General features: G+C 42.6%; 1 protein-coding gene across 1 annotated transcript in view; it reads right to left on the bottom strand.

Annotated features, from left to right (window-relative positions):
* The window catches only part of LOC121281537 (nuclear receptor subfamily 6 group A member 1), a 170,652-nt gene extending 154,539 nt beyond the window's left edge, over positions 1-16,113 (bottom strand). The window contains exon 1 of the mRNA XM_041194486.1: positions 16,015-16,113. Coding sequence (XP_041050420.1) covers positions 16,015-16,113 — 99 coding nt within the window. The remainder of the gene's footprint in view (positions 1-16,014) is intronic.
* Positions 16,114-18,239: the final 2,126 nt, after the last annotated feature.

Here is an 18,239-nt window from a genome sequence, read left to right as displayed (position 1 = left end):
ACCCAGATTCCACATCATGATTTTCTGAGCCAATAGCTTTCCTCACTATTGCACTGGTTTCCTCCTAAGAATGCTACCCCACCTCCTTTCCCAATTCTTCTGTCCTTCTGAAATATTGAATACCCCAGAATCCTGAGCCTGCACTTACCAGCAGTGAGACCAGCATTGCAATCTTCCAGGAGGCAGCTTCCTAACTGGTCACCCCGAGTTCACTGTCCAGGCAGGTTATTGATCCTGCTGCCCAAATCAGAGGGCCGGCAGTTCTAGTGCCTCCGCAGCCACGTTGGGAGAGCTGGGTACTGCTGAGTAGATCGATGACCATGAAGGTGCCTCAACATGGAGGCACCCTTGGAAGTGTACATTTAAATGCAAAGCCTGTGTGCCCCTCAGAGCAGAGAGGAAACCCCTCCAGGTGGTTCATTTAATGGTGGAGGGGGCACTAATGAAGTCTTTGCTGCCTGCAACCCCATCCCTGGGACGTGGAGCCTCCTGCTCTAATGATTCCCATGACCCCCATGGAGGGTAACAAGCCCAGAGAACCATGGATGACCAGAGATATTCAGGATATGATGAGAAGGAAAAGAGAGGCTTTTAGCAGGTAAAAGGGGAGCAAATCAGCAGAGGCATTAGTGGAGTACAGAAAGTGCAGGGTGGAACTTAAGAAAGCAATTAGGAGAGCAAAGAGGGGATATGAGAAAGCTCTGGCTTGTAAAAGTAGAGAAAATCCCAAGATATTCTATAAGTATATCAACGGGAAGAGGGTAACCAAGGAAAGAGTAGAGCCCATTAGGGACCAAGGGGGCAATCTATGGATGGAGCCAGAGGACATCGCTAGAGCGTTGAATGAATACTTCACATCCGTCTTCACCCAAGAGAGTGAGGATGAAGGTATCGAACTCAGGGAGAGAGACTGCGAGTTTCTTGAGCAAATTGATATAGGGAATGACAAGCTATTGGAGATGCTGGCAGGCTTAAAAGTGGACAACCTCCAGGTCCGGATGATTTGTGTCCCAGGCTGCTGAGGGAGGCAAGGGAGGAGATTGCAGGGGTTCTGACCTGAATTTTTAATTGCTCTCTGGCCACAGGGGAGTTCCCAAAGGGCTGGAGAACAGCTAATGTGGTTCTGCTATTTAAGAAGGGTTGTAGAGATAAGCCAGGGAACTACAGACCAGTGAGTCTCACATCCGTGGTAGGGAAACTACTGGAGAAAATTCTGAAGGAGAGAATCTATTTCCACTTGGACAGGTAAGGTTTGATCAGGGATAGTCAGCATGGCTTTGTCAGAGGGAGGTCATGCCTAACAAATTTGACTGAATTTTTTGAGGAGGTGACCAGGTGTGTAGATGAGGGTAGTGCAGTTGATGTCGTTTATATGGATTTCAGCAAAGCTTTTGACAAGATCCCACATGGGAGACTTATAAAGAAGGCAAATGCACGTGGGATACAGAGTAATTTGATAAGGTGGATTCAAAATTGGCTTAGTTGTAGGAGGCAGAGGGTGATGACAGAAGGTTGCTTTAGTGACTGGAAGCCCGTATCCAGTGGCGTACCACAGGGATCTGTGCTGGATCCCCTATTATTCATCATTTATATAAACGACATAAATGACTATGTGGGGGATAGAATTCCTAAGTTTGCGGATGACACAAAGATTGGCTGGGTGGTTAACAGTGAGGTTGAGTGTCTTGGGCTATAGGAAGATATAGACGGAATGGTCAAATGGGCAGATAAGTGGCAGATGGAATTTCACCCTGAAGAGTGTGAGGTGATACACTTTGGAAGGGGTAATTTGGCAAGGAAGTATTCAATGAATGGCCCTAGGAAGTTCTAAGGAACAAAGGGACCTTGGCGTGTGTGTCTATAGATCTCTGAAGGCAGAGGGGCATGATAGTGGGGTGGTGAAAGAGGTATTTGGGACACTTACCTTTATCAATCGAGGCATAGCTTACAAAAGTAGGGGGTTCATGTTGGAGTTGTATAGAACCTTGGTGAGGCCACAGCTGGAGTACTGTGTACAGTTCTGGTCGCCACATTGTAGGAAGGATGTGTTTGCACTGATGGGGGTGCAGAGGAGATTCACGAGGTTGTTGCCTGGGATGAAACATTTAAGCTATGAAGAGAGGTTGGATAGACTTGGGTTGTTTTCGTTGGAGCAGAGAAGACTGAGGGGTGGCCTGATTGAGGTGTACAAGATTATGAGGGGCACGGACAGGGTGGATAGGGAGCAGCTGTTCCCCTTAGGTGAAGGGTCAATCACAAGGTTGCCTCACATCCTTTAAAAAGTACCTGGATGAGCACTTGGCACCATCTGCTCCTGCTTACTTATGCAATGTGTTTCACATACATGCTCCTCTAGCCCATACACTGAAATTGCTGGTGCTTTATACAAAGTGACAACGCACTCTGTGAAATATTGTTATGGTGAGTTGTCCTAGGATCTGACTTGCCATCATCTGACATCTCACAAAAGATAGAGGAGGGTAGTAAAACTGATGTTCCATTAAGCAGCTCCCATATAGTTTTCAGCAGAAAGAGTGATATGGTAAATGGCTTCAGTATATGCTTTGCTATCGATTGAGTGAGAGACTAGGACATGAAGGAAGAGCAGTAAAAGCTGATCCCAAACCCTTAGGTGGTAGCCACCCTCCAAAGTTACCATCTCTGGCACTCTCCAAGGATCCCTTTCCCTCCTATCACAAAAAAAGGGGAGGGTAGTTTGGAAGTGATAAGTTTCAATTGTTGAGATGACATGCAATAATACCCAAGTGGCAGTATGTGTTCCATAGTAGGTGAGATGACTTGTACAAGTAGCAATCTCATTAGATTGAATTACACAGGAGTGAATGCTCTTTCTTTATGTCACAGTGTCTCATTCTCTATTAGCACACATTAAACCCTTTTAAAATGTTATTCATTATTCAGAAATCTATATCTGGAGGCTGCTTATCAGAAGCTGACTGAAGGAACATTTCCAGGTGACAAGAGATTCATTGACATTCATGGTAAATTTGCAAGTGAATTAAACATTCTGAGATGAAATAAATAAAAATAGCCATACATACTTAGTATATCACATTAACATGAGTTGATAGTAGCTCTCATACTTATGCTAACTTGGCAAGGAGATTGGTGGTAACTTGCAAGAGCTGGGAAGCAAAAGCATAAGAACAGATTTTCTGCTGATTATAGAACCAACTTGATTTTTAGTTCAGTGAAGTCATGAAAGTGAAAATGAAGTTTTGCTGCATTGTTTCCATGTGCAGGTGTTGTAGATGTGGCATTCACATCAGAAGCAACCTCCTCCCATTCCTCGCCCCCCACCCCCCGAGCAATTTTTCTCAAGTTTCTGTGGCATTCACTCAAGAGGGTCCCTTTGCTCCTTGATTTTCTCAAGAATCTTCTGCACTGCCCTATCAGAGAAAGTCTACTAGGCTCCTTCCAGATATTCTAGGCCAAAACTTTCCTCCTGTCTTCAACTTTAAATTCAATGATTTATGTCCTTTTACATTTCTGAAGGCCTTCAAAACCTGCAATTTCACAATTTCCCACCCAAGTGGGGGAACTCGCAATCGGATTTTCTAAGCCTGAAACTTACCCATCTTAAGCATAGAAATTGTGGAGTCAGCACAATGAAGCTGGATCATGCAGTTTACACATCACCCAAATTCCAGTTGGGTGCATGTCCATTTGGAAAATCTAAAACAGCATGCATTATTCAAACTCTTATCAAAATATGATAAGCAATTTAATATGTTCCAGAATTTACTCTATAACTTTATTTATAATTGAGAATGCAAAAAACCCAAAGATTATAAATCATTATTCCGGTTAACTGTTGGATACTCATGATATCGAATACAAGGGGAAAAAATTAATTATCTATGCTAAACTGACACTATATTTAACAAGAAGCAGAGGTTTTCTAATGAGATGCCCAACATGCAAAACTAACTTTGAAATTTCTTTCAAAAAAGGGTTTTTGCTCCCAATTTTCTCACAACATGATCCCACAAACAGCACTTTTTTAATGGTATAGATTGTGAGATAAATGTTGATCTTGATAGAACTCCCGTCCGCTCCTTCAAACAGTCCCATGAAATCTTTTACATTCAACTGAGAGGTGGCATCAGTTTAGTGTCTTGTCAGACAGATAGGTCAAAAGTCCATCAGTACAGGCCTCCTATTTCAAGCTCTTTAACCTCAGTAACACAAATTGCTCATCAAAACAATTGACAGAAAGTTCATTTAAGACTTCACAACAGAACACAAATGGGATTTGCAGATTCTAAAATAAAGTAGCATCAAATTTCAAGTATACAGTGAAGAGTAATGATAGCTGGCAAAATACAAGGAAGAGATAAAGATCCTGAAATTACATTTTTGTATTGGTGTTTTCACTTATTTGAAATTCCTCAGTTATTTTAGAGGATGTATTAAACTGTTTAAAATAAATGGGTTAAACACCTCAGCTAAAACTGAAGAGAACAGAATATCAAATAAACTCATTAAGGGTTTGTTCAATTTTATCTCACAATGTAATTTCAAGGTCAAAAGTGTTTGTGTTAGTTTGCCACAAATTTCCATTTCTCAATGGCCCTCATCTTTTGTGTATACGTGATATCAAATGATTCTTTCCTGTGTTATATTATTTAAGAATAGAACACTAGGTACATTTGATAAATCTGGCATCCTGAAAGTAAAAATAATGATTTTTATTGTTAAAGACAAATCAAGGCTCTCACACTTTTAAAATAAGACTGAGCACCATGAATGATTTAATTTCCAAAATAATCTGAATTCTCAGAGCTCTCAACCAAAATTAATTTCCCACACATTTAATTAATTTAAGAAAACTGTAAAAAGCACCTATCCCTTATTAGGAAACATGTTTTGCTTATACAGTTTACCATTTTATGTCTTTGTCCAAAACGCTCCAGTGGCCTCTGCTGCAGGTCAGACAGGAACTGCCTGTTGTTGCAGATCTGACAGGAACTACCAAACACTCCATATCATGGATTGCAACGCTGCAAAATATTCATCAGAGTGCAGCAATCATGTGGCTTGTTTGGAAGGGACAGGCTCATTTTATTCATAGAACAGCTTCATTCATTCAAATAGGAGTTAATACTCTATACCATTTGGAGGCTTGGGACACCCTTAAGGAAAATCAACAGTGCCCGCTTATAGGCAATATGCAACTATTATTAAATGGTACTAAACTTAAATGCTGCATAGCTCAACCTCCACACAGGTAGGAAGTAATGCCTCCCACTGAATGGAGCTGCTGTAGATTGGATTTTGGCTGCCCATGTAAGACACGCTATCAGAGTGGCTACAGCTGCAAACTTCTCACAAAGGATGATTTACGCATTGAAATGGAGAAATTGCCCTTCTGATTTATGTTCATGTCAGAAAACAATATATGCAGTGAGTACTTTAGGTGGAGGTAGTTCTCCCAATCTTTCCTTGTTCCTTAAACAGAACAAGGCTAAAAGCCAGCTGTGAGAAGCAGAACCACAGGGGAGAATGCTTTAATCCCTCTTTGCTACCATAGTCATGTACCATGCCACCACATGGAATCTAGATAGGTCAATAAAGCAGTGACATTTAATAAAGCTAAATTAATCTTTGCCTCAACCCCTTTATAAAATTCTGGTTCCACTCTGGGAAGGCAGACTAGTTCCTTGGAAGTTGCAGAGGATATTGTAACAGGATAACTGATGTTGCTGGCAAATTAAAAAGAATTTGGAAGAGTGACAAAGTTTAAAACGCCCTATACTGTCAGGAATTTTTGGAATGCAAGCCAGGAATTCCTGTTCACAGAATTGTATTAAGTGCTTTGCTAATGCCAAGAAAACACACAGCTGACTACTATTGAAGAGAATGGCAAACAGTTCAAGTCCATTATTTTTGTACTGAACAGCTTTTTAAAGTCTAAATACTAAGGATCGAATCTTGCTCTAGGCTCAGGAAACCCAACCTGTGCATTTTCACGGCTTGCAAACTGCATAACTGACATCTGTGACTTCATGTATCATTTTATCTTTTCATACCAGGGTCGGAAGCGCAGTGCAGTTTCCGAGCCATGCTGGAGTGCGTGAGCAGCGTGGTTGCGGAGGCAGGCCTTAGTTTTCCAACAAAGCATCCCAGCTGCTAAATTTGTTTAAAGGCCACCTAAACCTCAACCCTCAACTCTCTTACTCCTCACCCACCCATGGCCCTGCAGATCACGCATGCCACCTCTATGTCCCCATGCCCCCTCAGAGTACCATGCCACCCAATTCTATCTCTATACCCCACATATCCTCCATAGTCATTCACCCAATATGCACTATGTACATTCCTCAGATTCCATGCAATATCAAGGGCAAACATATTTATTGGGAAAAAATAAACACCTCCATTTCATTAACTCTGAAAAAAAATGTATTCTGCCATAGAATACTTCTAATCCTATTGGTTTGTCAACAAACCAGGCACCACAAAAGGGACAACCTGCTACTACAACTTCTTGAAACTATCATTGATTCTCAGATGAATGGAACACCTACAGTGTTGCACTTGAAACTCAGCCAAGCACTGATAATGGCCACAGCTGTCCAAACAACAGACTGCCCTCTGGGAAGGAAAGAACAACAGGTGCTCATTTCAATTTCAAAGCAGAATGACTGTCAAGCAATGAAAGGGAGTAGGTAGTTAGTACTTTTTTAAGCGTCAAAACCTGGTTTATTTCTGCTAGAGTAATTTAAATCAAAGTAGAAAAGATGATAGCACAGGTTGACAAACATTTTTCATTGCATTATAGTGCTTAGTCCACTGGAAAAACACTAATGCACATGAGCAAATACACAAGGCTGGTCAATGTAAGGTGTTGGTTACTTCTCGGTAGGTCTTAATGAAGTCTTTATTATCTTAAGCAGGTTAACTGTAAGTCTTTATTGACTCTTAGGACTATTTAAAAATATACAGTGAAGCAGGGGTGGGGAACCTTGTTCTTATCAAGGGCACTCACACAGAGACAAAATCAGCTGTGGGCCACACACACATAAAAACTAACTTAATTTTTTTTAAGAAAATATAAAAATGTTCAACTCACCCACTGCTTTAAGGAAAAGCAAGCTTAGCCATCGCATTAATGAGCCTCGTTATTGTAGATTCTACCCCATTCACAATGGCTGCATTACTGCAGCTTCCAAAATCTCCTGCCCACCACTACCGTGTTCACCAGAGGCATAAACACTGTGGGCTGTGACTGCTGCTGGTGGTGACCTTCGAGGGCAATTAGGGATGGGCAATAAATGCCGGTCTAGCCAGTACGCCTGCATCCCACGAATAATAAAAAAATGGCACAGTCTGAACTTGCCTCCCTTACTAAACTTGGTTAGGCTCTGGGCAGGTCCTCCGACATGCCCTGGCGTCCTCCTTTTCTCATCCTCCAAAGAGAGTATGGCCCTGAGGTCAATCCCCATGGTGTTACAGGAAAGTGGCAGCAATGGACAGGGTCACTTTGAAAGAGCAAAACAGGTCTGCATGAACGACAATGAAATGGTAAAAAAAAAACCATCCTGTTTAACAGTGGGAATATCACAGGATCTCCCATCAGGCAATGCGTAGCCTTGAACTGGTTAAAAAAAAATTGACAATCGGGTAAACGGCTTAGAGGTTCATAAGGCACTATTGAGTTCTGGATTTTCAACTTAGAACCAGAAACACAGAGCGTTAATGGTAGAACAGCACAGAGGCGTTCTCTTTATCATATTAAGTAAGAATAAAATTTTAACCACTCAGCTGAGGCCATGTTAACACAGAGAGAGGGGGAGGGAGTGAAGGGGCAATCTTATTCTACCCTGGGGGAAATTTTGGCAAGGGTGAGCAGAGAAGCAAACATTCAATCATCTCAAACAATAAACACTGCGAGGAAACTTCTAACCATCCATGGAGGTCACCTTATAAGAGTCTTTGTTTCTGATGTGAGCACCTTTCCTTTAAGATTAACTGATTTAATTACAATAGTTACTTCCTTGAACTCCTGAAAGAAATGTGCTTTTCATAGATGTGTTATTCCCTGAGTTAACTGTTGAGCGCAGAGATATTCAGAAGCTTGATGTAGGCATTTTCAATAATACTGGGATAGCAATACTGAAATGAACTGAAACATAACAACATAAGAAATAGGAACAGGAGTAGACCATTCAGCCCCTTGAGCCTGCTCTGCCATTCACTAAGATCATGGCTGATCTTCTTCTGTTTCGATTTCCACATTCCCATCTAACCCTGATAACCTTTGATTCCCTTGCCTAACAAGAATCTATCTACCTCTGCTTAAAAATATCCAATGACCCCACTTCCATCACCTTCTGAGGCACAGAGTTCCAAAGTCGTGCAACCCCCTGAGAGAAAAGATTTCTCCTCATCTCTGTCCTAAAAGGGTGGCCGTTAATTTTAAAACAGTGTCCCCTATATCTGGACTGACCCACAAGAGGAAACATCCTTTCGACTTCCACCTTGTCAAGGCCGTTTAGGATCTTGTACACTTCAATCAGATCACCCCTCACTCTTCTAAACTCCAGTGGAAACAAGCCCAGTCTGTCCAACCTTTCCTCATAAGACAACCCACTCATTCCAGGTATCAATCTAGTAAACCTCTTTTGAACCATCTCCAAAGCATTTACACCCTTTCTTAAATAAGGAGACCTAAACTGCATACAGTATTCGAGGTACGGTCTTGCCAATGCCCTGCATAAAAGTAAGGATGTTATGCTTCAGTTATGTTCAATCCCTCTCATAATAAAGGATAGCATTCCATTAGCCTTCTTAATTACTTGCTGTACCTGTATACTAACTTTTTGTGACTCATGTACTGGAACACCCAGATCCCTCTGCACCTCGGAATTATGCAGCCGTTCTCCATTTAAGTAATACTCTGCTTTTTTGTTCTTCCTGCCAAAGTGAACAACTTCACATTTTCCCACATCAAACTCCATTTTCCAGATCTTTGCTCACTCACTCAACCTATCTACATCCGTCTGCAACCTCCTCAAGTTCTCTTCACAACATACTTTCCTACCTATATTTGTGTCATCTGCATATTTAGCTACCACATCTTCACTCCCTTCATCTAGGTCATTGATGTAAATCATAAAAAGTTGAGGCTCCAGCACAGACCCTTGTAGGACTCTATTCGTCACATCCTGCCAATCAGAAAATGACCCATTTATACATACTCGCTGCTTTCTGCCAGCCAGCCAATCTTCTATCCGTGTTAATATCTTACCCCCTACACCATGCACTTTTATTTTCCATAATAACCTTTGATGTGGCACCTTATCAAATGTCTTCTGAAAATCCAAGTATAGTACATCTCCAGGCTCCCCTTTATCCACTGCGCATGTTACTCCTTCAAAAAACTCCAATAAATTAGTTAAACGTGATTTTCCTTTCACAAAACCTTGCTGACTCTCCGATTGCCTTGCGCTCTTCTAAGTGCCAAGCTATAATTTCCTTAATGATCAATTCTAACAACTTCCCCACGACAGAGGTCAAGCCTATAGTTTCCTGTTTTCTGCCTCCCTCCCTTCTTGAATAAATTACATTTATATTTGCTACTTTCCAGTCCGATGGAACCTTTCCAGAATCTAGCGAACTTTGGAAAATTAACACCAGCGCATAGACTACCTCATTAGCCACCTCTTATACAACCCTAGGATGTAATCCATCAGGACCTAGAGACTTGCCAGCCCGCAGCTCCATCAATTTGCTCAATACCTTTACCCTAGTGATTTCAATTTTACCAAGTTCCTCTCTCCCGTTCACCTCCTGATTTGCAGCTATGACTGGAATGTTTTTTGTATCCTCTATAGTGAACACAGAAGCAAAAATATTAATTCATTTCTTCCACCATTTTCTTATTATCTATGAGCTCCCCTCTGTCATTCTCTAGAGGAATGACACTCACTTTACTTACCCTTTTTCTTTTTAAGTACCTGTGGAAACTCTTGCCATTGGTTTTTACTTTCTAGCTAGCTTCCCCTCATGCTCTAATTTCTTTCTCCTGATTAACCTTTTAGTCATTCTATGCCATTCTTTATATTCTGTCCAATCATCTGTCCTGCTCCTCATCTTTGCGTAGTTTTTTCCTTAAGTTTGATGCTTTCCTTAACTTCTTTAGTTAACCACGGATGGTGGGTCCTCCCTTAGAATTTTTTTTTATAATAGGAATGTACTTATTCTGAATACTCTGAAATATCCACTTAAATGTTTGCCATTGCTTCTCTATTGATCTATCCTCTAGCCTAGTATCCCAGTTCACTTAAGCTAGCTCAAGTTTAAAATACTAGTCTTAGGCTCACTCTTCTCCCTTTCAAACTGGATGTAAAATTCAATCATATTGTGATCGCTGGTACCTAGGGGTGCCTTTACTCTGAAGTCACTAATTGATCCTGTCACACCACACAATACCAAATCTAATATAACCTGCTCTCTGGTTAGTCCCAGAACATGCTGCTCTAAGAAACCCTCTCAAAAGCATTCTAAGAACTCTTCGTCCAGGCTACTACTGTCAATTTTTCCACTTTATGTGTAGATTAAAATGGCCCACGATTATTGCTGTCCCTCTATCACAAGCACACAATATTTTCTCTCGAATACTTTGTCCTACACTGTGGCTACTGTTAGGGGGCCTGTAGACCACTTCTGCTAATGACTTTTATCCCCTACTATTCCTAATCTCCACCCAAACCTATTCTACATCCTGATCTCCTGAACCAAGGTCATCTTTAACTATTGCACCAATGCCCTCTGATTAACAGTGCTATCCCTCCATCATACCTAGCTTCCTATTCTTCTTGAATGTCATTACCCCTCAATATTAAGGACCCAATCTTTGTCGTCCAGCAGCACGGCTCTGTAACTGCTATCAAATCATACTTATTTACTTCGGTTTGGGCCATCATTCATTTATTTTGTTATGAATACTGCACACATTCAAATAGAGAGCCTTCAATTTTGTCTTTTTGTTACCTTTGTAACATCTAGTCTTGACTGTTGATGTATTCTTAGGTTTATTTCTCTGTCCCTTCCTGCTATTCCCTGACCCTCATTTCCATTATTGCTACTTTGCTCTCCTATACTGACTCTACACCTTGAATTGCTACCTCTACCCAAGCTTGATCCCTCACCCCATCTTTTTTAGTTTAAAGCCATCCTGATGCAAGTGGAGATTCTAACACTGTGTTTTTGTTAGGATGCCAACAATTCTGAGAATATTCAGAGCTTTACCAGACCATCCATCAGAGTGCTGACACTCCTAATTGACTTATGGTCAGTCTATCCGTCGCTGATTCCTCACCCCAGACACTGTTCTTAGCTTTAGAAAACAATATTTGAAATATTAGAAAATGGGACAGGAAAAATTTGTTCAAGGAAACTTATGATATACAAAACTTCTGAAATTACCGAGTGCCTGTTGAATTTTAAATTTGCGTATTATTATTTAGCAGAACTGCAAGTGCAGCGTACTGAAACATATTTCCCCTTGACTCTCAATCAATGACTTTAGGTGTTTGAAGCAAGTTGGGAAACCAGTAAATGACAGAACGTGGTGATATATGTGCTTATCTCAGTAACAGTCATACAGCCATGCCACTTAACAGGCCGCAAGGCAACACTGTGGGGGGAACTCACTGTTATTTTGCCTTGCATTTACCCTCTGCTGGGTGTCTTCACAAGGAGATTGTCTTGAGCTAGATTGGAATTAGAAAAAGTTATAGCAAAATATTGGCTTCTCAGCCACGTAGATTATGTTTCGTTTACAAATAGCTCAGCAATGAAGCACATGTTGCTTGGTTCGGTATTTTGTTTGGTTTCAACGTGTTTCAAAGTAGTTAGCAACACATGATGATTCTGTTGTGCAGCATTTTTAAAAGACGTATAGAAGCAGCAAACGTTTTCTGGCCTAGCCAACAGCTAACCACTCTCCCTCAGCTGATGAATCAGTACTCCTTCATGTTGAACACCACTTGGAGGAAGCACTGAGGGTGGCAAGGGCGCAGAATCTACCCCTTTACAGAAGGAAATCTGCCATCCTCACCTGGTCTGGCCTACCTGTGATTCCGGATCCATATTGATGTGATTGACTCTTAAATGCCCTCTGAAATGGCCTAGCAAGCCACTCAGTTATATCAAACTGCTATGAAGTCAATAAAAAGGAGTGAAACCAGACAGACTACCTGGCATCGGCCTGCGTACCGGAAACGACAATGTCAAACCCAGCCCTGTCGACCATACAAAAGTCCTCCTTACTAACATCTGGGGGCTTGTGCCAAAATTGGAAGAGCCGAATCTCAGACTAGAGAAGCAACAGCCTGATATAGTCACTCGCAGAATCATACCTTACAGATCATGTTCTGTCCCACCAGCAGGACAGACCCAGCAGAGGTGGTGGCACAGTGATATACAGTCAGGAGAGAGTTGCCCAACATAAACTCTGGCCTCCATGAAGTCTCATGGCATCAGATTAAACATGGGCAAGGAAGCCTCCTGCTGATTACCACATACTGTATCCCTCTCCCTCAGCTGATGAATCAGTACTCCTTCATGTTGAACGTCACTTGGAGGAAGCACTTAGGGAAAACACTGAGGGTGGCAAGGGTGCAGAATGTACTCTGGGTGGGGGGCTTCAATGTCCATCACCAAGAGTGGCTCAGTAGCACCACCACAGACCAAGCTTGTCGAGTCCTAAAGGACATGTCTGTTAGGCTGGGTCTATGGGACCAAGAGGGAAAAGCATACTTGACTTCATCCTCACCAACCTGCCTGCTGCAAATGCATCTGTCCATGACAGTTATCAGTAGGAGTGACCACCGCACAGTCCTTGTGGAGACTAAGTCACATCTTCACATTGAGGATGCCGTCCATCGTGTTGTGTGGCACTACCACTTTGATAAATGGGATAGATTTCAAACAGGTCCAGCGACTCAAGATTGGGCAACCATGAGGCACTGTGGGCCATCAGCAGCAGCAGAATTGTACTCAACCACGATCTGTAACCTCATAGCCCAGCATATCCTCCATTCTACCATTACCACCAAGCCAGGGGATCAACCTCGGTTCAATGAAGAGTGCAGGAGGGCATGCCAGGAACAGGACCAAGCATACCTAAAAATAAGGTGTCAACTTGGTGAAGCTACAACAGAGGATTACTTGCGTGCCAAACAGCAAGCAACAGACAGAGCCAAGAAATTCCACAACCAATGGATCACATCTAAGCTCTGCAGTCCAGCCACATCCAGTCATGAATGGTGGTGGACAATTAAACTCATTGGAAGAGGAGACTCCACAAATTGCCCCATGCTCAATGACGGAGGAGCCCCATACATCAGTGCAAAAAGGTAAGGCTGAAGCATTCTCTACAATCTTCAGCCAGAAGAGTTGAGTGGATGATCCATGATGCCCCCAACATCACAGATGCCACTCTTCAACCAATTAGAGTCACTCCACGTGATATCAAGATACAGCTGAAGGCACTGGATACTGCAAAGGCTGTGGGCCCTGACAATATTTCAGCAATAGTACTGAAGACTTATGTGCCAGAACTTGCCACGCCCAAGGCCAAGCTATTCCAGATCAACCACAATGCAGGCATCCAGCCAGCAAGGTGGAAATTGCCCAGTTACTTCCTGTACACAAAAGGCAGGACAAATTCACCCCGGCCAATTACCGCCTCATCAATCTATTCTCCATCATTAATAAAGTGATTGAAGGGATCTTCAACAGTGCCATCAAGTGGCTCTTGTTAGCAATAACCTGCTCACTGATGCTCAGTTTGGGTTCTGTCAGGATCACTCAACTCCTGACCTCATCACAACTTAGGTTCAAACATGTACAAAAAAGCTGAACTCCAGAGGCAAGGTGAGACTGCCCCCCTCCTTGACATTAAGGCAACATTTGACCGAGCATGGCATCAATGAGCCCTAGCAAAACTGGAGTCAATGGGAATCAGGGGAAAACTCTCCACTGGTTGGAGTCATACCTAGCAGAATGGAAGATGGTTGTCGTTGTTAGAGGTCAATCATCTCAGTTCCAGGACATCACTGCAGGACTTCCTCAGGGTAGTGTCCTAGAACCAACCATCTTCAGCCACTTCATCAACGATCTGCCTTCCATCATAAGGTCAGAAGTGGGATGTTCACTGATGATTGCACAATGTTTAGCATTATTCACAACACCTCAGATACTGATGCAATCCATGTCCAAATGCAGCAAGACCTGGACAATATCCAGACTTGGGCTGACGTGGCAAATAACATTCATACCACACAAGTGCCAGGCAATGACCATCTCCAACAAGATAGAATCTAACCATTGCCCCTTGACATTCAATTGCATTACCATTGCTGAATCCCACACTATCAACATTCTGGGGGTTACCATTGACCAGAAACTGAACTGGACTAGCCATATAAATACTGTGGCTACAAAAGCAGGTCAAAGGCTAGGAACTCTGTGGCAAGTAGCTCATCTTCTGACTCCCCAAAAGCCTGTCCACCATCTACAAGGCACAAGTCAGGAGTGTGATGGAATACTCTCCACTTGTCTGGATGAGTGCAGCTCCGACAACGCTCAAGAAGTTTGACGTCATCCAGGACAAAAATGCCTGCTTGATTAGCACCACTTCCACAAACCTTCACTCCCTTCACCACTGACAAACAGTGACAGCAGTGTGTACCATCTACAAGATGCACTGCACAAACACATCAAGGTTCCTTAGGCAGCACCTTCCAAACCCACGACCACTACCACCCAGAAGGAAAAGGGCAGCAGATAGATGGGAACAACACCACCTGGAAGTTCCCCTCTAAGCCATTCACCATCCTGACTTGGGAATATATCGTGGATCCTACACTGAGTCAAAATCCTGGAACTCCATCCTGAACAGTACTATCGGTACACCTACACGACACTGACTGCACTGGTTCAAGAAGGCAGCTCACCACCACCTTCTCATGGACAATTAGGGATGGTCAATAAATGCTGGCCTAGCCAGCGACGCCCACTTCTCATGAACAAATTTTGCTGAAAAAGGCAACATTTGCATGAAATTGTTGGCAAGTGAGTTATTAATTCATGTAGACTCTGTTTTCTTTGTTCTATGACTATTTATTTCAGAATTGTTTTCTCAGATATATTTTTTGAAATCTCGCCGTGGGCTGGGTGACAAAGTGAAATGGGCCACATCTGGCCCCTGGGCCAGGAGTTCCCCACCCCTGCAGTAAAGGATACAAGCTAGAAGTGTCTCTGTGCACACAGCTCTATCCAACATCATGCTGACCCTGGCTGCAGGTCACGTGTTCTCTTACATCACTGTGTGGGTGGTATCATACTCAGTTCCACATTCACCCTGTATAAGCTAAACCCTTATATCAAATCTCCCATAAGTCTTTATCCAACGTATTTAGTGTTATACTAGTTTCTTGCATATCTTACATTGTTATTACTACTTTATCATTATTATTACTTTATCACCAACCCATCTCCCCACTTCAACTCCTTCAAAGGTTCAGGCAACCTGTAATCCTTCCATATCTTGTTCACACTATTGTCGGAGGAGTAGTAGACTCTGTCGTTGTTGATTCTTTCTGTTGGTGTGGAGGTTGAGCTGGCATCTCGGTACCTTTTCATCCATTCCTTTGTGCTGAACCACACCTGGTCGTGTTTGGCTGTTGCGTTGATCGGTGGTTGCTACTCTAAGTCGTTTCTTGTGGGGTGTAGAAGCATTGTGCCAGTCTCCTTGTCACTTCTTTCACTCTTTCCATCGTTGTGTGGGGCACCTCGCTGTTCTTGGTGGTTGAGGAAGAGCATTCCCGTGACGAGAATGAGTTTAGTAGTGCACTCACTTCTGCTTTTCGCTGTTTGCAACAGACAGTTGCTAGCAGGTTCCAGCATTTTTTGTGGCATTGGCATGCTGGCTGGGAGTTACAGCATATGTTGGGTGGTTGCAGTGTTGACCTGCTGTACCGTCGTCAGAGCCGGAGGTTGAGGCTCATTGGACTGCTGGACTGCTTTTTTACATCCTCCATTGGAGGCATCATGGTTACCTCCTGGTGGTCTCGTCATTGTAGGTTTTCCAGCGCCTGTAACAAGAATGAACAACCCTGCTCTGCAAAGAGAGAAGACAATTCAGAGCTGAAGTCCCAGTCAGTTTTTATTTGAGTACTCAGGTACTTGAAGTTCTGTATGATGAACAACAGTGGCTATCTTGACATCTTCTGCCATTTTAAGATAGTCCAAGGCTACACAGGCATCTCTGCTCGAGAGAGAAAGACTGGTTAAAGATGACACACATCAGCTCAAAGATTTGTTTGCCGCCATATCTTAGTGGTTCCAGAATTATGCCTGTCACTGGAGGTCAGATTCCTCCAGGCCCATAGAGTGGCGTGTCTGTTGTTTGAAGCCAGAGATCTTTTAGCCATGGCTCTTTGTCTGACAGGACTGTTACACTGGCTCCTGTGTCTAATTTAAAATTTGTTAAATGGCCATTGACTGAAACATCCACATTTCAAAATGAGAAACCAAGATCTTTGACCTCACCCAAGAAACATGGCTGTCTCTCTTCCAGGCTTGCAGTTTCCACATCATAGATGATCCTTGGACCTTCTATACATTTCAGGGTTTTGGCCTGCACAATTTACTGTAGTATCCAATCCTGTTGCATTGAAAGCATTGGGCTGAAATTTGCAGGACAATGATCTCACCTGTGGGGCCCTTCGCTCCACAGCATTGGCGTGGTCACTCTGCTGGCCGGTTCAAGTATAGCTTTCCCTGACATAGACTGTCCATGCCTTTGTTGCTTAACTAGCTGGACTGAGGGTTGGCCTCTGCACCACAATTTACGTTCTCCCCTTAAAATGTGCTGCTCATGGAGTTCTAATTACCAGCATTGCCTTTTCCTGAGTTAAATTTCCCTTTTCTTGCGGAAGGTTAGAGGGTGCGACATCCGCTACTCCTGCTACCATTCCATCTCTAACGAGTTCCGATTTTAAATTTCCGTGCTCACAACCTTCTGCCATCCTGTGCAGATCATTGATGAATGAATCAACAGGTTCCCCTGGCTGTTGGACTCTCTTATTGAATTTAGCTCTTTCAAACATCTTATTGCTTCTTAGATTAAAATAAGTGTCGAATGATTTTAGCACCTCTTCGAATATTGCGCGTAAATTCCGTCTTGCAATAATAATGTCTGCAGTCAGGCCTACTGAGTAAAGAAGCGTGTTCACCTGCTCTTCTTCTGACTTCTTAATTAAACCTGGAGTGATGTTGGATCTTAAGAATCTTTTCCCCTACTTTGTGATTGATCTGGGTCTTGGATTAGTCCAAATTGACTTGGAAGTGTGGAATTCTGAACCATATTCAAGATTTAAAAAGTGTATGTTCTGCTTTAAGCAGTCTAAATTTCAAGGTGGTGTCAACATTCACTCAGAGACAAAGGGATTTCCTGTACTTGCCAGTTTTGGTGGGCTCACCAACAATGGCAACAGTGCTCAGCTTGAACTTTTTTTTTTAAAACTATGGCTGCCTGCAGACTTGTCTTGTTCAGTGTTTTGCTTTTTTGCCTCATGAGTTCATCAAATTCTAGCTTCTATTTGCCTTTTACTAAGTTGAACAATCACAATGTTCCAGAAATATTTAATTCACTTTTTTTCTGTTTCTGACAAACTCAGATGCCATGTGTTCAGGCTCCGACTCAAGGATCACATCTACATTACAATACAGAGTCTAATAATGATACTTGAAGCTGTAAAAATCTACCTTTCAGAATGTTCCAGACTCTTCCGCAGCCTGTTTTCTTCACAAACTCTCAAACCTGGTGTGCTTTTAATGGGGCTTCAAAGCCCCACAGCACCAGGCAAAAATGGCGTGTGGGAGGAAATCCAATTTTCACCCCCATCTAAAATGGGAAACCTGACCTTAACAGGGGCAGGTGTGCATTTCATAGACTAGGCTTTCCCAATCTGCAAAAGGCCAGAGGAAAATAGCACGGGATTGGGAATGCAGAGGAAAATTGGATTTTCTCCAAAAAACCTTAAGTGTGGTCATTTGCAAACTGAAACGTACATCCACTTCCAGACAAAAATCCAGCACTAGAAGCCCAACTTAAAAACAAAATATTTCTCATAGGTGGTTCAGGTTTAAAAGAAAAACTGTTTTCATGGAATCTTTTTGTCCAAAGCTCTTTATTTGTG

Source organism: Carcharodon carcharias, chromosome 8, assembly GCF_017639515.1.
Source record: "Carcharodon carcharias isolate sCarCar2 chromosome 8, sCarCar2.pri, whole genome shotgun sequence".
NCBI classification, from domain to species: domain Eukaryota; kingdom Metazoa; phylum Chordata; class Chondrichthyes; order Lamniformes; family Lamnidae; genus Carcharodon; species Carcharodon carcharias.
This window is presented reverse-complemented; position numbering and strand designations above follow the sequence as displayed.